The sequence below is a fragment of the Pistacia vera genome, unplaced genomic scaffold, assembly GCF_008641045.1.
Source record: "Pistacia vera cultivar Batoury unplaced genomic scaffold, PisVer_v2 Contig765, whole genome shotgun sequence".
In the NCBI taxonomy this organism is placed as follows: Eukaryota; Viridiplantae; Streptophyta; class Magnoliopsida; order Sapindales; family Anacardiaceae; genus Pistacia; species Pistacia vera.
This window is the reverse complement of record NW_022196629.1, coordinates 52406-73296: the sequence shown is the minus strand read 5'-3', so window position 1 is coordinate 73296 and position 20891 is coordinate 52406. Positions and strand designations below refer to the sequence as shown.

At 35.2% G+C, this 20891-nt stretch overlaps 2 protein-coding genes and 4 long non-coding RNA genes across 9 annotated transcripts; 4 read left to right on the top strand and 2 right to left on the bottom strand.

Moving 5' to 3' along the window:
* The first annotated feature begins 97 nt into the window (after window positions 1-97).
* LOC116116212 lies at window positions 98-1109 on the top strand. Its single transcript, XR_004125776.1, has 2 exons — window positions 98-292; window positions 405-1109. It is a non-coding gene; the product is annotated as an uncharacterized LOC116116212 (long non-coding RNA).
* Window positions 1110-3011: 1902 nt separating this feature from the next.
* Window positions 3012-3559, top strand: LOC116116213. The gene is made up of 2 exons (XR_004125777.1): window positions 3012-3266; window positions 3382-3559. It is a non-coding gene; the product is annotated as an uncharacterized LOC116116213 (long non-coding RNA).
* A 1416-nt stretch (window positions 3560-4975) lies between these two features.
* On the bottom strand, window positions 4976-6750 carry LOC116116215. The gene is made up of 3 exons (XR_004125781.1): window positions 6680-6750; window positions 6088-6528; window positions 4976-5231 (listed from the first exon to the last, which is right to left on the bottom strand). It is a non-coding gene; the product is annotated as an uncharacterized LOC116116215 (long non-coding RNA).
* A 783-nt stretch (window positions 6751-7533) lies between these two features.
* On the top strand, window positions 7534-9557 carry LOC116116214. 3 transcript variants are annotated; one of them, XR_004125780.1, is made up of 6 exons: window positions 7534-7667; window positions 7846-8022; window positions 8118-8355; window positions 8525-8577; window positions 8687-8798; window positions 8975-9557. It is a non-coding gene; the product is annotated as an uncharacterized LOC116116214 (long non-coding RNA). The 3 variants fall into 3 exon arrangements; XR_004125778.1 differs by having other exon boundaries at window positions 8445-8577; XR_004125779.1 differs by having other exon boundaries at window positions 8514-8577; window positions 8975-9556.
* Window positions 9558-11464: 1907 nt separating this feature from the next.
* LOC116116208 (VAN3-binding protein) lies at window positions 11465-14109 on the top strand. The gene is made up of 9 exons (XM_031402309.1): window positions 11465-11727; window positions 11813-12090; window positions 12228-12287; window positions 12501-12569; window positions 12649-13021; window positions 13211-13375; window positions 13469-13518; window positions 13735-13792; window positions 13877-14109. Coding segments are annotated over exons 1-9 (1251 nt in total). The 5' UTR covers window positions 11465-11726; the 3' UTR covers window positions 14074-14109.
* Window positions 14110-14152: 43 nt separating this feature from the next.
* Window positions 14153-18245, bottom strand: LOC116116209 (probable lactoylglutathione lyase, chloroplastic). Of its 2 annotated transcripts, none has more exons than XM_031402311.1 (9): window positions 18009-18245; window positions 17032-17236; window positions 16804-16928; window positions 16569-16633; window positions 16306-16467; window positions 16087-16134; window positions 15431-15538; window positions 15127-15267; window positions 14153-14412 (listed from the first exon to the last, which is right to left on the bottom strand). In XM_031402311.1, the coding sequence occupies exons 1-9, from the start codon at window positions 18199-18201 to the stop codon at window positions 14371-14373; spliced, it is 1089 nt and encodes a 362-aa protein (XP_031258171.1). In that variant the 5' UTR covers window positions 18202-18245; the 3' UTR covers window positions 14153-14370. The 2 variants fall into 2 exon arrangements, with proteins under 2 accessions (XP_031258171.1, XP_031258170.1); XM_031402310.1 differs by having other exon boundaries at window positions 14156-14412; window positions 16255-16467; window positions 18009-18243.
* Window positions 18246-20891: the final 2646 nt, after the last annotated feature.

The window sequence follows — 20891 nt, the reverse complement described above, 5'->3', positions numbered from 1 at the left end:
ATTGAACTGTAATATATTTTAATTTAACAAGGTTCCTCTAAGATGGAAATCAAGCTAAGGCTGTTAAGCTATTGAGTGTAGGCAATTAATGAGTTTATCATTTTAACTCACTAATTAAAACTGATGCTGTGATGTGTTTGTTCTTTAATTGGCAGGAGGTGTTAATGGTCCACACGCAGCTGACATCACAGAGCACATTCGGTCAAGCAATGTAACTGGTCCTGGCACACGCGGGCACTTCAGATCACCTATGGGCAAGCATTTGAGTCCTGACTATACTGTCGACAAGAATGTAAGTTGTCCAAATTTATTTATTCCCCATGAAGAAAATTAAATATACTATTTGACTGATCTAGACCTAGATATTTCAAATAGGTATTTGTTGATGAATTTGATTGTTGCAGATTGTGAGTGATGCACACATGCCATCCACTTCTTATTCACTTGCTGGTGCCTCAAAAAGAAACACCCCAAAACCCGTGATACCCACTGAAGCATCAAATCCTGGTCACGGACACAGCAGCAAGGTTGGTCCTTCAAGTAGTTGGATTTCATCATTGCAGCGTATTTCTTCTGCAAAGTGATCAAATGGTAACTTATCTGGTTCATACACTGATGTGTTTTACGGCTCCAAAAAGAAAAAAAAAAAAATTGGAAAAGGCATCATTTTGCTTTAAGTTGGACTCTTTCTTATTGCAGCAAGTGCTTGTATCCTCTTATTCACCAGTGTTGTTGACTAAATATTCACCAGTATGCTTTTAGCTATGGATTTGGTCTAGAAGATGTAGAGTTACAGTTATGGAGCTGGAAATGTGTGGTGATTTGATGTTATGTTTTCCATTATGTATCTGGTTGAAAAGTTGCTATCGATGCACTCATGACAGCTGCAAATGTGCTGCTAATTTGAAGAATTGCATTTATGAATGCGAGCTCACATTGTTTTCTCTTAAGGTGACTACAAACACATTGGTTGTTATATGAGACACATATTCCGAAAGCTTGGTTACTGTGGTGTACATAGATGTCATGAATGATTTATAGCAACCTTGTAATTTATGGTTCTATGTAACACGAGTTATATGTGAAAGATTTATTTTTCTCCTTGATAATTTGTTTAGCTTTCTTCATATGGCTTTCAACAAAAATTTTGTTTTACTTGACTCATGATTATGATTTTCTGGTGTACTCTTGTTATTTTAGTGACTGTTGGACAGTGTCATAGTTATTGGGGGGCTTTATTAAACCTTCATAACTAAATCTGACTAAAACACAACTTCGTAGTAATTAGTAATATCTATTATGATAATTTGTATTGTCGACCCTTATTATTTCATTTACTTGGGTTCAGCTAAGTTATCTCTTGCAAGGTGGCAGCTGGCAGGTCAATCAAGATGTATTGCAGAAATTCTGTCTACTGGAAGAAAATTTTATGGCTCAAAGAGAACCATCTGTAGAATTTAAATATTTTTTGTGATTTTAGTCTTTAGTTGGCACTGGGCACATATTCTGTTCATTCTAGCATGACTGTTGTACTGATTTACATTTACGATAAGAGATTGCGGAAATCTTTTGAGTTTGAATTAGATTTAACAGATGATTTTTCTTTCTAGTTTATTTGAAAATTTTTGCTTTATGTTTTGATGATAGGCAAGGTACATGTCTAATCTGATTGATGTAGCTATATGTGACTTTGTGGTGTTATGGTCTTGATTTTATCTATCCTTAAACTCACTTTATGTTTCTATTTCATTCACTTCTCAATTTGGTGATCAGAGAAATCATTTTAAAGTATTTATTTACAATTTTCAATTATATTTCCTGTTACATCTGGAAGTTTTCGTCTGTAGTTGCATGCTTATCAAATGTATCTTTTTTATTCAGAACAGACTTCTAAAAGAAATTTTATATGACAAAACAGTGCATTTTGCAGAAGAATCCTACTTGTGTCCTGGCACCTGCTTAAAGATTGATGAAGAATATTGATGTCTTTAGCTTCAGAGTATTATTCTTGCAATGATATTTTGTTTTCTGACATTGCTTTCTAGACTGTTTTTTTTTTAATCCAAGTAGCATCACAATTGACTCAAGTAATAAGTTGAGATCAAGATTATTATATGGTTCCATTCTTTTGGGACGATGAGTAGTTTCCATTTTTTATTTTATTTTAATAATTCTAAATAACACTTTCAATTATCAGTTAATACTTTGTAATTTGCAGGATTGTTTTATATCTTCATTGTTGTGCGAAGGGTGGGGATATGACAGGGAAATACTGTTTAGGGATGGCATTTGAAGACCATAGAACACGTCTATGGTTATTTGTTGTTGAGGAAGAGGCTACATAACTACTGATTTGAGGGAAGATTGCTTGAAGTAATAATGGTTTTATGGTTAATGTCTTTTGTAGGTTCGGATTTCTCAAATTCTTACAGCATCTATGAAGTAAATGCTTTAAGTTTCCCCTCGTAAGATAGATCTTTCTCATGCGAAGAGGAAATGCCTTTGTCTATCATACAGTATGAAACTTTCAAGGTGAGAATTGTGTGTTTGAGTGGAATAACTTGGAAATAAAGTGAAGGGCAGGAGGCCAGACTGACAAGGTCTGGCAAGTATAACTTAGAAGTGCAACTATATGAATTCAGATTGCAGGTGCCTACCAGATTTGTGAAAGAGAGGAGATCGATAGTGTTTGTAGGTCATGTTTCAGGGTTCTGCTGATTTTTGAAGACCCCTTGGGAGTATAAATTTATAAATCAAATAACATGCTTTGTCCAATTGAGAGATCTAATAGCTGCATCTATATTTTCCTAGCATGGCAGGGTTATTAATCTACTGATTTTTTTCCTGGAGCTCATTTTGGATTCCTGAAAACAGATCAGTTAGGGACCCTTACAGTGATTAACCCTTAAAAAAAAAAAACCCAACCATACAATACTACATTCAGGTGTATTGAGTTATCACATAAATGCTATAGCAGAGAGATGTTCAGCTTTTTCCTGGATTACTGAGTTGGATGCTTCTGTAATTGTCTTGATATAAGTGTGTGGAGGAAGTGTGCTGCCATCGTTAGGCTTAGCAAGATTTTTTGAAACTTTTATCATTGTTATATTTCTCTCACAAGGGACTGTTTTCGTGCTGATATTCTCAGGAACTATTTTGTTATATCTGAAATTTGGACAGGAAATAGTTCATTTCATAAGTTTTACCAAGCTTAACTGGGAGACCTGATTTTGAGTTTCTGTGAAATGGTTGATTCATGTTGAAAGGTAAGTGGTCGCATGAAGCCGGCTTAAATGCAATTATTAATAATTTAATATGCCATTTTTGTTCTTTATTTGAAGGTGCCATCTACTTTCTCTTGAGAATTTTTGTATTGGACAGGAAACAAGAGAGGGAATCAAGGCGGTGTGAACTCCAAGGGGTTAGTCTAACGGTTAAGAAAGTTTGTTCATTTCATTGATTTTTTCCCTTCGAACCTTAGGATCAATTACCACATTTGTGACTTATCTTGGAATATTGGGTTTATAGGGTATTCAATAGACTTTAAGGATTAGTCGAAGTACACGTAAATTGGTCAAAATACCTCAATCATAAAAAATAAAAAAAAATAAAAAAAAGAAAAAGAAAAAATGTAGGCATGCCTTTAGTGGCCACCTATTTTACACAATGTGGTGCGGTATCAATGTTTTAAAACATGGTTTGGCCTGATCAGATACATTGCATTATGCAATGTTTTAAAACCCGGCCTGATCCAGCCTGATCGGTTTAATTGGTTGGGGCTTTTGAAGAGAAAGTGCTGATGAGTGCAATGGTGGCAATTGTTATGGATTTTCGCAAATGTATGAAATCGTACAAGTAATAAAGTGTATAAATACGGATATCGAACCCAAGAGAATTACTATTATCAATTACTAAATTAAACTATCATATTACTATTTGATTAATCCAAATTGTGTCAAGGAAAATCTAAATTAAATTAACAATTGAAATTAAAAGAAAACTGAAAAAAAAAAAAAAAAAAAACTAAAATAAATCTTTGGGTTTAAAGCAAAATGACTAGACTTAGAGCATAAATTTCAAACTAACTTTTATTCATATGTATTGATTATTTGTGTTAATTTTATTAAGCACTTTTTAAAGGTCAAACCTCCTAAATTTACAATAAATTTATCTCAAATAATTATCAAATTAACCTCTAATTACTAACCTGAATTATCTCTAATCAGATTCAAACAATTGGAGAGCATTACGCTTTATGGAGTTTACCAAAACCTCAAAAGTCGCGGTAAACTATCTCTAGCATTCACTCAACCTATGGTTTTACTACCGTAGATCAACTAAGTATCATCTCTCGATTTCAATTTAGTCTATGAATTCATTCAATTCTTGCGCCCTTAAGAATCGAAAGCATTAGGCATAATAATAAAACTTAGGAAGAAATCTTAATAAAAATCAACATAAATAAATCAACATATAATCAATAAATTGGGCTACATCTTAGCCTTAGAAAATAAATTTAGTTCATAATAAATATGAAAGAAACAATCATCTTTATTAAAATAATCAACATGAGTTTATAAGAAAGAAACAAGAACTTCCCTATATTGTGAATCAAAGCTCCATAAATTCTAACATTTTTCTTCTCTACAAGTTTTTCTTCTCTTATTCTCCCCAAAGAATCCCCTAAATAATGCTAAAAGACTTTTATTTGTATCCCACAAGGGTTAGGGTTTTATTTTTCTTAATTCTATTTAGTTTATGACTCTTAAACCTCATTTTCCTAATAAAAAACAGAAGAAATATTTTCTGCTGTCGTGACTGTGCCCTGGCACTATGTTGCGGCGCAATTGATTCTAGATAGTGTTGCGGCATGGTGACAATTTCCTCTTCTTTAGTTCAAATCTCGCATCATTCCTCAGCACTCCAAAGATGACAATTTTTTAGCACGATAACGATGGAATCTGAAGAAGTGGTAAACATATGAAATATAGCCATTTGAATCAGTTTTCCAACAGTCAAATAATCGTCTTAATATGAGGTCTAAAGCTCTAGTTATTGTCCAAACACCGAGGCGTGCTCAAACTGAAGCGTAATCTATAATCTCTTCTTTACTTCAAAGCTTCATAACTTCTTCAATTCAACTCCGATTCTCAATCTGTTAATTTCTACTCGTCACACATTCCATTACCAATATGATTCTTCATCAGAGCATAACATTTAGCGCTAATAACCTAAAAAACACTCAAACATATCCGTGATCCCATAAAAAACAATTATAAAAATATTAAGCAATTTTACTAAATTAAGTCTAATTTCTCCCAAATAATCCTCATAAACCACTAAGTAAATGTGTATTTTCAAGCTCTTATCAACGACAGTTGATGTTTCGATGAGTAAATTGGTCAAAAATCGAAAAAAATTGGCGACAGTAACAACTAGCTTTTGCCGACGATTAACAAGGCTAACAAGAGTGAGGTGAGATGGGTTTTGGTCGAGAGGAAAAATGGAGTATTTTCGAGCTGATGGGGAGCGTTGTCAACACTGGCGTCAATGAGATTTGACCGAAATCAAATCGATATCAATCGGATCTTGGATAGATTTTAAGGGGAATGAGCTCAAAGGACAATTGGAGTTCCATTTGGGGTGTCATCGCCGACCAATTTGTATTTGAGCTATATTTGCTAAATTTCAAGGACTTAATTATTTTAAGGAGTGTATTTGCTAAATTTAAAAAAAAAAAATTGTCAACCGATTCGAGCACCGATTAAACTAGTCAACCTAAGGCCAAACAACTTTGCCGGGTTTTACCTCGAGTTAGGTTTTAAAACATTGGCATCATGTACGAAATTTCAGATTTTCTTTTTCTTCCAACTTCTGTTTGGTTTGCTAAAATTTTAACCAGGCTAACGAAATAAGGGACCTCTACTAGTAATGGATTTTTCTTCCAATTTTATTTACACTTCAATCCTCCAGTTTACATGCTTAAGAGTAAATGAAAAACAAGGAAAACCCAGCACAGTATTTTGGGCAAAACACACTATTAACTACCACTAATGAATTTGATTAAAGACTGAAAAAATTGCTTACAGTTTTACATCGACACTATCTCACAGCTGATACACAAGTTCCCTTCAAATCAGCGGTATTACTCGAACACTTAATATTCAGCTTCAGAATGATGCCAATCCCAAGTATTACAGCAAAAATGCAAAGCTGAAATTCATGCTCTGATTGAGACACAAAGCACAGATGATCCAACATATTTCAGATCTCCTCGGTTGTAAAACTGAATATGGTATTGTGTTAGGCAGCAACAACATTTAAAGAACTAATCAAAGTCTTAAGAAATTTACACATACTATACCTTATGAAAAGAAACGAATTAGTTGCATCTATTAGACAAGTTAGGCAGAAGCAGCAACTCTACTAGCTGAGTCATTTTTTAAATGCAAATATCGGCCTGTTAAATCCAGTTTTGCTGTCTGATAAGCCATCAGAAGTGATGACTTCCACCCTTCTAAATCCAATCTGCAAAAACTCAATCATGTAAGCATCTTAACATAAAACTCTGATAATATGGCCGGCATAAAATCTCCCTAAACCCTAAGTGTTTCATTCAGCAAACGACGTCAAACCTCAATACTGCCAAGTGTTAAAAGAACAAAAACATAATACATACCTTATCCAGAAGAATTTCCTGAAACTGCTCTGGATGGAAGACAATATTTTGATAATTGGTTGCAGTGGTCTGCACAAGTAAAAAGTGTCACTTCGTAAGATATATTTCACAACAAAACATAAAATTAATGAAATGCCCTGAAAAGTGATATTGTTATCCTAATTCAATATTTGAAAGCTTTTATCTTGTAAAAATTTCAGTGCTCATAAGCAGAGCCGAAAGGAGAACTAAATAATGGAAAGTTTCCAATGATCACACCCTGATAGACCTAACTTAACTAATTGTTTCCCCATCCACCCTGATCAGAAGCCATGACCCTCATTATACGGTTGCTATTTACATTTCTGGTTTTCAGCAACCATTTTGNCAACCTTTTCCCTTCCAATGCGGGATCCTAACATAGAGTAAAATATATTACACTTTTAAGTACTGATCATGATCAAGAAAAACATGTTAAGATCTTCTATTTGTTATTATCATATGGTTGTATCTCCATTAGATCGGAGAAGCCTTTATTTTGTACATGATAATGATCAATATATTTATGCATCTTAAAAACTGATTTAGACCATGCTTCCAGATTCTTAATAAGGGTTCCTCCCACAAGGACCCCTCACCCTAATCTAGTAGTTTGCACAACTTTCAAATGAAATTTACTTCTGTTCATTTACAGTTTTGGGTTTGGTATGCAATGGTTAATTCCCGCCTGTGTGTTAAATTGGTTTTTATTTTATATCCATTCTATGTATCATCTGATTCTTCATAATTGGCAATCTCATATTTGATTCTTAAGTTTTTGGAATCCTATTTTGCAAAATCCATCATACCTTGGGTTCATTCTTGGATTTTAGGAGTCAATGATGCGTCAAATTCTGGTGAGGTTATGGAGCGGAGGGGATCATATAAGCTCACTCGTCCAGTTATGGATGTGCATCTTGGATCATCGATATCTCAGAATGTAGGTTCCAGTAACCCGATTGAGAAGCATGTAAGTCATCTATGCTGTAAAACATATGTTTATGCATGATGAACTTGATACAGCTTATCTTTGAATTTGATATAGCCATGTTCTCTATCTTTAAGTTGCATTTAGGAGTTTCACTGTGATGGAGTTTCTCTTTATATCCAGTCATTATAAATCCCAGCATAAAATATGCTTGTTGCAGAATGTGAGCAATGCACCAATGCCATCTACTTCATTCGCTGTGCCCAGTGCTTTCAAAAGAAATTTACCTGAGGGACCAGATGAGGCTGCAAATGTTGGTCGTGGAAATGGAAACAGAACTGGTGCTTCAAGCAGCTGGATGCCATCATTATACCGAAATTCTTCTGCTAAGTAATTGGTACTGGAACTTTACATTCTCTGGCTTTATTTTCTGGTATATTATGTACTTCATGATATTGATCATCTACTGAGCATTGGTGTTGGTCTTTTCAGCCATGATTTGAAGGGATCTGGAAACACAATTTTGCAAGCTTCATGAAGTTTGGTAGCTTGAATTCTTTGTGGCAAGATCTGCCAGATCGTATAATGTAATTTTTATAAGGTGACTACAAGCACAGACACATTGGATGGTGCCAAGACCTGGCCCATCAAAGCTTGGTTTTTTCATGCGTGCATAGATGGGAAAATTGATTGAAGCCAGATTCGTGTCTAATTATTCAATGGATTATATGTAAAGTTTCTTCCATTCTTCTGTTAATAGATGAGAAAGTCTGTTTTGAGTTATATGGTTGTTTTGGTAATGTATCTCATATAATTCAGGATTCTCATGCTCTATCCTTGTTGCCTTTTGTTTTCTGGAACAAATTGCTGGATGTTTACCTGGATCAGTTTGAATCTAGGTACCCACATCCTTCAGAATCTGAAAAATAAAAGGATTAATCCAGCGTTTCAGGTACCGGATTATCATGCTAAGTTTTATGGATTTTATTTCTGTTACTGTTATTGTTTTACTGCATATTGAACTTCTATGGCATTTCTGTGCTTTGTGTCTTGTTTGCCAGATCAATATGATTCAGATTTGGTGTGAGAGGAGGGTTTAATATATGAAAGGGAGGAAGTCCACCTTGCTTGTTGAATGGATTTCTGGTATCTTAATATTTTAGTGACTATGAGGTATTTGATGCACTTCACTTCTGCTCTTTTAAATAACACAAGTATTTCTTTTTTCACTGTCTGCTATCATTCGTTAGCTGCAAGATTGCAGGAACATGTCCAACAAAAATCACTGTCATTTTCTATTTATTTTTCTCTTTGGAAATTTATGCTCACATTATTGTGTATTTTTTCAGGGAAAATTAGATCTGGGATTTCAGGGAAACTATAACAGTTTGGATGGAAGAGCATTTTTATAATCTGGTTGCTACACAATGTTCATGCTTGTGTTGATCTGCCTTTGCATGAAGCATGCTTTAGGACTTTCATATTTACGAGTTTTCCCACTCATAGGTGTTGATGCAACTTGCAAGACACCTTTAGACCTTAAATAGAAGCTTATAGCTCTTCGTCCATGCTTAAGCTGTTAGAAGACGAAGATAATCCCAGTTACCAAGTTCTGACAACTTCCGAAGGATTAAAAAAAAAAAAAAAAAAAAATGTCCACCAAATGTAATGAAGTTAAAAAAAAAAAAAAAAAAATTAACCCAAATTGTCCCAAGGGTTTGGAAGAAAAGAGTCACTCTTATTTTTAGATGTTAATTGAATTTAATAATGTAATGGGTCTGATTTTGTCATGTATATGGACTATATGATAATGGATATGCTAATAAAAAGGAAAAAAATTATTATTACGAATTGCACTTTTGATTGGCTTCAAAGTTTCAACCCCTAAATCACTTTGTTAGCGAGATTAGGTATTTTGATTATTGATGCCTTGGCAGTAATTGTTAAATGGTGCGTTATTAAGTATTATGTATTAAGCATGATGATGGATGGCGGCTGAGTGGAACTGGGACCTGTTTCCATCGTATGATCATCTATTGTAATGACTTGTATAATAATAATACCCATGCCATGCCCTCGGAAAATTTTAGTAATTATAAAATTAATCTACCATGGGTTGTAAACTTTGTGTTGAAAATTATGAGATAATCAACCTTGGAATTCTAAAATTTCAATGATTTAAATTTAATAACTTGATCATCAAAGTTTCCTATACATTTCAGTGGAACGTGGGACCTATACAAGGTTAGTGCTTCGTTGACATGATTAGATACTTGAAGCAAAGATGAAAGGAATTGACGCTTTAAAATCTCTCTATTTTAGTTCCACCTAAATAAAAATATTTTTTATATATGCTTGGGGTTTTTGTAGATAACGGATTTTACTAATCAGTGTACTAGCTTTTGTTAAAATTACACATAGTACTCGTACTATGCGTATGATACTCGTACTATGATGATACTTGTACTATGATTTAAGTTAGTACACTGGTTAGTAAAATCCGTTAGTACGCAAAGTATTATTCTTTGTAGATGGGTCCTCTTGGATCTTAAACTTTATTTTGAAAAGAGAAGAAATCCCAAACAGAAAAGGTTTTCAATTTGAGTTAGACCAAACCCATTGTCCAATATCAACATATAGCTTTTTCTTTTATGAAGCCGTACTACTTGCACTTGGCGCCATTTGGAACTATAAAAGAATAAAAAGAGTATGTGGGCTTTCCCAATTGATTACTTTCCACATCTTTAACTCTCTTTAGTCGTGAAAAGACAAAAGCAAAAATGCGTAAGAGAATTGCAAAATACTCCCCATAACTCCTCTAGTTGTAGCAGAAGCGTGCCAAGGAACAGAATCTTACTATGATTTTCGTCAACTTCTTTCTGGGAAATGAAAATGAAAAACACTTTAAACAGTTTTCCTTTCTTAAACTCGTATAATCACACCTTACTTTGTGTTCTTTAGGAATTTAACAGCGTGCAAAGTTGGATGCTAACATTGATTCTCTACCAAATCTCCTGAACAGTGTGTGATTTAGCCATTATCCAAAGGGTATGTCTGGCGTTTGCAGGAGGGCCCCAATTTCATACTTTAGACAGTGTTAATGGTGACAACAGGGGACAAAGTCATGATGAATCCCGCCGCTCAAAAAAATGGCCTTCAGCTCTTTATTTCTAAAAGCACAAAAGCCACANGGGTCCTCTTGGATCTTAAACTTTATTTTGAAAAGAGAAGAAATGCCAAACAGAAAAGGTTTTCAATTTGAGTTATACCAAACCCATTGTCCAATATCAACAGAGAGCTTTTTCTTTTATGAAGCCGTACTACTTGCACTTGGCGCCATTTGGAACTATAAAAGAATAAAAAGAGTATGTGGGCTTTCCCAATTGATTACTTTCCACATCTTTAACTCTCTTTAGTCGTGAAAAGACAAAAGCAAAAATGCGTAAGAGAATTGCAAAATACTCCCCATAACTCCTCTAGTTGTAGCAGAAGCGTGCCAAGGAACAGAATCTTACTATGATTTTCGTCAACTTCTTTCTGGGAAATGAAAATGAAAAACACTTTAAACAGTTTTCCTTTCTTAAACTCGTATAATCACACCTTACTTTGTGTTCTTTAGGAATTTAACAGCGTGCAAAGTTGGATGCTAACATTGATTCTCTACCAAATCTCCTGAACAGTGTGTGATTTAGCCATTATCTAAAGGGTATGTCTGGCGTTTGCAGGAGGGCCCCAATTTCATACTTTAGACAGTGTTAATGGTGACAACAGGGGACAAAGTCATGATGAATCCCGCCGCTCAAAAAAATGGCCTTCAGCTCTTTATTTCTAAAAGCACAAAAGCCACATTCTGGTAGTTGATCAGAAAAAAGATGAACACACCCTTTAATGAGGGCCATTTTTTCTGCAGTATTGAATAACATTTCCACTTTTTCCTTTTGATAAATTTCTTTCACAATAAACAAATATTTATGCAGCAACTTCGGATTTTAAATATCTGACTCACTGTTACTTCCTCTTCATCATCATCTAATTCTTGCATTGCCTCCTTTCTTAGCATGAGAAGTTGCATCCAAACCATAAAGGAATACTTAGCTTGAAAGTAAGTTTTTTTGTGTGATTATAACCCCATTTTCTGAAGAAACTTTTCAGCACCCATTCACTTACTTTGATTGTTGTGGTGTTAGTGAGTTCATGCAGCATGAAAAGCTCATCGCAAAAGCTGGAAAATATAGATGAAAATGGCCCTGCAAGTTGGCTACCCTTGTCATCCGCTGCACCAGAAACTCCTACGGCGTCCATGGAGTTTCTGGCTAGATCATGGAGCCTATCGGCCATGGAGCTCTCCAAAGCTTTATCAGGCACTCACATTCCTAATTTGAACCATATTGATAATTCAACTTTATCTTCTGTTAGCAATAGCATTCAAACACAAGATGCAAGCTCCGCAGCTTTCAGGGAATCTGTAAGAACCCTTGCTTAATAAGCTTTGAAAATTTCTTTTCACCTTCAAACTCAAAACATTTTCCTGTGTTTTGTTTGTCATAATATTTTTACGTGTTGTCAATCATAATCTATATGCTATGGCTTCTTTACCAACAGCCGGTAACTCATGAAATTAGCAGTCCTCCGATTTCTCCGAGAGACAGCGAAGAAATGAAGGTATATTTTCTCCACTCCTTTGTAATATGCAACAACCTAATCAGAAATTAGTTGAAATCTTAACTCTCCATTAAATTTTTTAGACACAGTTTTTGTTCATAGGCGTTAAATTAAATTATTCAGTCTACCGAATTGAAAAGATGTAAAACAAGGACTATAATATATAAGCAACTGCCTGTTTTCTAACTAGAAAGAATTGTATAATCTTTACAGGAATTATTTTTACTTCATCAAGCACTCCATCCAGAATTTCTTTCCAATCAACAAATGCTCAAAAATGGGGTATCTCATCATTCCACATCACCTAATCCTCAGTTTAGCCATCACATTGTGATCTTTTTTTGTTATATATGTCCTACAGCTATACAAGAGCATGGTGAGAGGGCGAACAGTGGGGAGATGGTTGAAAGATCAAAAGGAAAGGAAAAAGCAAGAGATTCGAGCTCATAATGCCCAACTTCACGCAGCTGTATCTGTGGTGGGGGTTGCTGCTGCCATTGCAGCAATTACTGCCTCAGATACAACCTTACAGGAAATGGCGACGGATCAGCAGAAGAAATCTTCCAAAACATCAGCCGTGGTTGCATCTGCAGCGGCATTAGTGGCATCTCACTGCATAGAGATTGCAGAGGACATGGGGGCAGATCATGAACAAATCTTAACAGTCGTCAACTCTGCAATTAACGCAAGGACTAATGGAGATATCATGACCCTAACAGCTGGAGCAGCTACAGGTTTAGGCATACCACTTCAGTTGCTTCTAAATCATTGCTATATTTGACCCATATAAAGTTAACCAAATTGAATAGCCTACACACTCAGGCTGCACTGTGCAGTTCCAGATGATGGACACCATTGAACTTCAACTTAAAATATTCTTAAAAAGTTGTGACTGTCTAACTAAGAAACACTTGATGGTGCAGCCTTACGAGGAGCTTCCATCTTAAGGGCAAGGCTGCAGAAGGGGTATGGGATGACACCCTTTGCTCTAGCTGATGAAAAGGGGCAAGAAGGCAAAGAATCTAACATCCCAATAGCACTAAACTTTGTATCTACTGGGGGGGAAATCCTCAAACGTACAAGAAAAGGTGTATTTTCACAATGATATGGTGCCAGAAACTATAATGCTGCAGCAATTTTAGCAAACCATATAATTAACTATTTGTAAAATGTGGATGCAGGAGCTTTACACTGGAAGCAACTTTCTTTCAACATTAATTCAAATCTGCAGGTAAAGTGCCAAAAACACACCAACAAATCCAACAAACTATGTATGAAGAACTTTAATGAATGAATATTAGCAAAGTATAGTCCAACAACAATTAAGAGCTTGCTCTCCGGGATCTCATTACAAAGAATATATATATATATTTTTTATTTTTTTTATTTTTTTTAGCATATTTTTACTCTTCCTCTTAGAAAAATAATTTCAATTTTTGAATAACAGGTGGTAGCTAAAATGAAAAGCAAGCACATAGCAGGAACATTCACAAAAAAGAAGAAATGTATGTTAAGTCTCGTAACCAAAATTAATCAATTACCTCATTGACTCCGCTCGTCAACCAAGTTAAGCCATGCTATGGTTGCAGGTGTAGTCTCTGAAGTCTACTGTGACATTCCGACATGGCCTGGAAGGGAGAGGGAAGACAGCAGCGAGCAGAGAGCATATTTTGGGATAAAAACAGCTGACAGGATAATAGAATTTGAATGCAGAAATAAAGGTGACAAACAGATGTGGATTGATGGGATCCATTATATGTTGAATTGCTGTGCCAACGTAAGATAATTCTAAGACTAAAGTTAACATTTGGGTTTGGATTGATGGAACATTAGATTTTGAATTCTGCAAAGCAGTAACTTGAATTGTGTTTCATTCCTTTTTAGGCACATGTTGCTCAAAGGGTAAGAATATACTTACAATAATTGATACAAAACAAAATTTACAAAGTGGGATTAGGAATATTCCATCATTAGGTCATTCTGGAAATATAAAGTTCATTGGAAGGCAATTTCTAATCGACAAAATTGTTATGAATCTCCATAGATTCAGTCAAGTGATGTGGCGACTACAATGATGTCATGGTCACTCTAGCTCCTTCAGAAAATCAATGTTGTCAACAAAGACCTACAGGACAGAAAGAAAAAGAATGAGACCATATCTCCAGGATCACTTTTGCAAGTAAAGAAAACAAAAGCTATAACCCTAAAAAGCATGTATTGCTTCATAAATGGTAATCCTCTTTAATCATAACACTAAGAATTGAACAAAGAATCTGTTAGGATGCCACATTGAGAGGGAAAATGGGTAAGCATGTGGTTTATAAGTAGTTGGGCATCCTCCCTTGACAAGCCAATTTTCCAAGGAAAGTTCTATCCAAGCCCACAAAAAGCCCAGTGTCCAACCCAATTCCTATCAAAGGCCCACTGCTCAGCCCAATTTCTACCAATTTGGGAAGTGGGTTCCTATTAGAATCATTTAATTGATATTGAGACCACTATTAGAAAAATCTGTCAAGATTAGTTCACTAAAATGTGGAGTTACTGAAACCGACTCCATTAGTGAGACGACAAAAAAAAAAAAAAAAAAGTTCTGCCTGCCGCGTTCTCCAAACCAGCTCATTTATAAGAGCTCTTGTGAGAAGCCTTATTTTAGAAGGTCTGTATCTTATCATTCCATTTCTTTTAATTAAGATCCTTTTTCTTGAAATTTCAATTATGCCTTCAAAGGCTTCAATTTTAGAGAAAACCTATTACACCTAAGCCACAGAACTATGTCACTATGGAATAAATGAACTTCTTTCATTTGAAAGATAGGCCGCCAGCTATAAAGAAGCCATACCGATTTCCAACCATCAGGATCCAAGCAAGCAGTAATCTTGGTGTTGATACCTGGCAAGGGCCCAGGTTCACGAGTAATCTTTCCACCACACAGTTTGATTGCTTCAGCAGTCTTGTAAACATCATCTGTACCGATCGCAATCTGTTAAAATTTAAACAATTAGTCTCCATATAATGAAATTGAATCTGCCTGATAAGGGATGAGAAGCGATTCTGATAAAAACAAGCACAGTTAACAAGAATCATATACATGCTGCTGAAATTCCCTAAAAAAACATATATAGCAGGAAAATTGAAGAATTTACCTGAGCATAACCATTTCCTTTGTCGTAATCTGTGACCCCATAATTATATGTCAGTTCCAGCACTGCATTTTTATCTTCAGGACCATATCCCATCATGGCAATAGTGTACTGAAGAAAAACAACTTAAAACCAATCAGAGCACCAACTAGCAGATGATAACCTAAAGATTGGGCGGATGTTGCAGGCAAGAGCAAACATTTCAGAAAACAATAGAACTATTAGAATATCAACTACATAATTTTGCAGCAATATTAAATTCCTATCTTCGAATGATTGGGAACCCTTCTTGGCACCATCACTAGACAGAACTGTGGGATACATTCCCCACACAGTGCATATTTACAGGAGAAAAAGGAACAAGTATGAATGATGGAGTGAACAAATACATCCAAATTTAAGAATCAGAAACATAGGACTAACCAATCCATCAGATGAATCCAACATTGATAACATCTTTAGAAAAATAAGTGGGATAAATGTAGATGGTAAGGGATCCAGATTTCGTATATTGTGCTTATTACTTTTGTTGCAGGGTAAAAATTCATGAAGGGAACCGTGTACTTAGACGAAAGTAGACACATTTATCCTTAGAATAAACAAAAAACCAGAAAACTTGAAAGATTCTGGAGTTTGTTAGTGGGCAGTTGTAAAATTACCTTGTTCTCAGGATTATCTCTTTTGCGGAGAAGTTCCATGCCAAAAGCCTTCAGTATGCAGGAATGACAAGCAGCAGAACACCAAGCAAATAACAGTGAAATAAGAAAATAGGAGTCCTAATATTTAATAAAGACAGCAGCTACTAAAAGGGAAAGAATACTGCTCACCTTCTTGTAGAAATTGATAGAGCGATCAAGATCACCCACTCTAAGCATTACCTGACATAGGGGCTCAGGTGTTGGGCCCCTCTCCAAAAGCTCAAATTTATAACCATCTGAATCTTCAATGAAAGCAATTATTGTTTTGCCACCTTTAACAGGACCAGGTTCCCTCGTAACTTTGCCTCCCTTTGCCTTCACAAGATCCACTGTTTTTGCAACCTACAAAAAAATGTTTGAATACAAAAAAAGCACTATGATTCATCAATTACCTTAGTCTAACTTGGAAAAGAATGCAATCATTTCAGGAGAGGGGAACTCACATCCTCTACTGCAATGCCAAAATGGCCAAATCCAGTTCCAATGTCATATTTATCAATTCCATAATCTGCAAGCATCACCAAATTATATCCAAAAGAAAAACAAATGAAAGATAAAACACATAAAACTTAGAAAAATATGAAACCTACCATAAAAGATTGGAATATTTGCTAAATATCATTGGCAAACAAGATACATATTAGCATTAAAACACAATGATATGGAATTATAACTCACTGTAAGTAAGTTCAACAACAAAATGGGAATCTTCAGGCCCATATCCAAGAAAAGCATTTGTGTATCTCTCCTCTGGTAAGTCACGCTTTCTTAAAAGCTTCATCCCCAAGCATTCAGTGTAAAATCTGCAATATTCACAAGCTATTTAGTGATTTATTATACCAAATAATACCTGTGTCACTGAAGACAAAATAAATGAAAGGTGGATTATTGAAACTAGCAGCATACTTTATAGTCTTGTCCAAGTCTCCAACACGATAAACAACATGAAGCATTTTTCTCTTGTCATTTTTAACCCACTCTAATGCATTTTGCTCAGTGACAGTGGTGCTTGTCGGTGCCATATTTCCAGATGTGCTGGCCTCTGTTGTACTCCCATCTGCTCTTAAGAATCTAGATGCTTTAGCATCGAACAACTGTGATTGCGGGATAGCTGGATAAATGCAAAATGTTCATTAGAAGAGAAGAAACTAAAACCATTTGATGCATTATTAACATACATCTCAAGCCGGATTTAGTGGTAGCCCTTAAGCTTGATCAAATCATCTAAAAAATGATCAAATCAATTAACAAGTACAGGAATCTATGAGCAGAAAAAAAAAAAAAAAAAGTTATAACCAACAACAGAAAATGGGAAAAAAAAAAAAAAGGATAAGTGCTAACAAAATCACCACATTAAGAAAAGTCAATTAGGTTGCCAAGGATATGTAAATTAAAAAAGAAAAAAAAATCAAAAACTCTTTGCTCTTTGGCATAAAAAGATTGGGGCTGATGCACCAAAAATAGGAGCTTAATTGAGCCAACTGAATAATCTAAGATTCACACATCCATATTCTTTATTCTTCTCAACAGAGTTCTGACCAACCAAACAAGTAGACAACAGAAACATAATGCCTTTGTAACCAAGACTACACATTACCATATATCATAGAAAGTATCAACCATGCACTCAAATTCAATAGATTTATATCAACTATAAATTCTCAGACAATGCTGCACACAATTTGCCTAGATACTTGACGTATGCTTGAAAACAAAAACAAAGAAAAAAATACTTTCGCTATAACTACGTGGCGCCAACGAGTAAAAGAAAATAACATCACAGACCATAAAAATTAAAAAATAATAATAAACATCTGCTATTAAACGATTTACCAATTAAAAATACAGAAATCAAGAGATTTGAGATTGTGTGAGGTGCTTACCGGTGCCAAGTTGAAAGAGAGCGAGTCTTCGAGAAGGATTATAAGAGTAAGAGATACTTTTGTCATTATTACTAGTGTTGTTGATAATGAAAACAGAAGAGAATTTGAAGAAAGAGTTTTGAGGAAGAAATGGTTTACTGTTGGTTGGAACCATTAGAGAAGAAGAAGAAGCTAATGGTAATATTATCGGCATTGTATCTGTATTGTAATTTGAATCAGGTTGATAGATTCTGTTTTATCTATTTTTCTAGGCCTCCCCTTTGCTTATCGTGTTGACTCCCGCATTTGGATATATCTTTTCTTGATTTTACCACATTGTGGATCACACTGGTCCATCACATCAGCCCATTTAGATGCCGTGTTTGTGTACAACTTTTAGCCACTAAAAATGCAATTCGGAAAACTTATTACTAATTTAAGGATATATTGATTTAATTTTGACAGATTTGGAACTAAAGAAGTCCATGATTGTATAATGAGACAGATTTGATTTGACGAGTGAAGATATTTAACCAATGCAATGATGGTTTATGGACGGTCTAAAATTTTCTTTCTTTAATGGGTCAGATTAGGATTAGTCAGACCCAACCCATTGCCCATTATATTTTTCATCAATAAATTTTTAAAATATAATTTTATTATCTAAATTTATGTTACGATAATAAACAAATAACAAACTCAATCTAAACTATTAAGATTTTTTAAGATAAAAGATCAATAAATCTTTCGATAATAGAAGATTGGATTTTGATGGTTGTGATTGATCAGAATTTAACTTGATTACGCAAACTTTAATTGCACGATTGTCTGCAATTGGTGGGGTCGACAACAAGAATAAGGTTTGAGAAGTTTTGATAAGTGATTATCAAGAAAGAGAATGGTGGTGATGTAGGGTGGCAACAATGCTAAAATAAAAAATAAAATATAAATTTGGGTAATAAGTGGTATTTTAAAAGTTTGTGGACAGAAAAATGTCATTAAGTCATTATTTGAGTGGGAAAAAGTCATTTACTCTTTGAGTAATGCTATGCCAACAACTCATACTCACAACATTCTCTTACAATCCTAACGTGTTAAAAGATTGACACTGTCACATCAGCTCCCATCACACTTAAGGCACTACGAGAAATAAATAGTTGTTCCTTCAAAAAGAACGATCGTCTCTTATGAATAAACAACTATTCCTCCCTATGAAGGAACGTCCTTTCCTTCATAAGGAACAAATGTCTCATATGAAGGACCAACATTATTTCTTGTTGTTGTTGAAACAACGTAATTTCTTCATAAAGAACAATCATTTATTCTGTGAGAAACGGTCATTCTTTTATAATGAATGACTGTTTTTTTGGTCTAATTAAAATTATTTTATGTCTTAGATGTGGTAGAGCTATTGTGACAGTGTTATGTTAATTATCACATCAAAATTATAAGAGAGGTTTGTAAAAATAGATTGTTGGCGCAGCTATACTCTTTACTCTTTACATGGTGACAAAAACACTGGATGGTTGTGCCAGGGTTATGTTGTTATATTAAAGTTTAATTAGTGTTTACTTAACGGTCAATTAATTAGAGCAAGGTCAATTTACCTTGTGGTTCCTAATTTTTTTTGGCATATGTGCACTTCAGCCCCCTTCTTATAAATACCGAGCATTAACGGGTCCGGTCCTGTGTTTAATTTCTACTCTATTAGTCTATTTGCTTTATAAATTTGTTTAAATGAATATATATATATATATATATATATATATATATATATATATAATATAATATATAGAGAGAGAAGAGAGAGAGAGAGAGAGATTATACATTTATTTGATCAATAATACTACGGACACCGAAAAATTGCACCGAAATTTTGTACCGGCTCATGTGTAACACGCGTCTGAATTTTTTTCCGATTTTTCTAGTAACGGCCGTCCATCACATTTGGACACCGTTCACTCACATGGACGCCCGTCCATATTATATGGACGGGCGTCCATACACAAGGGACGGGCGTCCCCATTAAAGGACGTCCGTCCCTAATTAAATATAATTAAAAAATTTGTAAAATATTAGGGACGGCCGTCCATCCATTATGGATGGCCGTCCATTAATTTTGGACGGGCGTCCACAATAATGGCGTCCAATTAATGGACGCCCGTCCTTCACCCAAATATAAAAAAAAAAATATTTGGATGTGGACAGTCGTCCCTTACTTTGCTTTTACAAATCCATAGCATGTTTCACTTGCCCCGCCCCCCCTCTACTATCTTCTCAACGCCCTCTCCACCTTCGCCGAACCAACTCACTCGTCGTTTCTGGGCTCTGCTTTCTTCTTTCTTATCTCCTGAAACGCGCTGCTGTTTTAGTGGCTGCAGAGCCCAGAATGCGCAGCTCCACGCTGCTGTTTCATGGCTGCTGCCATAGCAGCCGTTACAGCAGCCACTGCTCGTCTTCATCTTCAAGAAAGAACGAGCGCAGCCATTTCCAGGTGGGGTGTCCCTCCAGTTCCAAGGAGGAACTCCGGTGCAGCAACGCGGCAGCTGTGGTAATAGCAAAAGGTGTCCCTCATGATCTAGCCGTCTTTCAAGATTGAGTGTCAGTCTGCCACTAGCTGCACACCAAAAAACTTTAACAGGAGGGAAAGCATATCTCATTTAATTTAAGATAAAACAAATCAATTGAAAAAGCACACGAATATATGATGATATACAAATAAACTCTAGCAATCCAAGAACCTTGTGAACAACAGGCGAGACAAGGGAGACTAGCTGCATCTACTTTGAAGATCTTCGAGGAGATGATTTATTTTTTTCAACCTACTAGACTCTTGCCTGCTCTTAGAGTGAATAGAAAGATCAAGTTCCAGAAAAGTCTTATATATTGATGACGAAGAAGAGG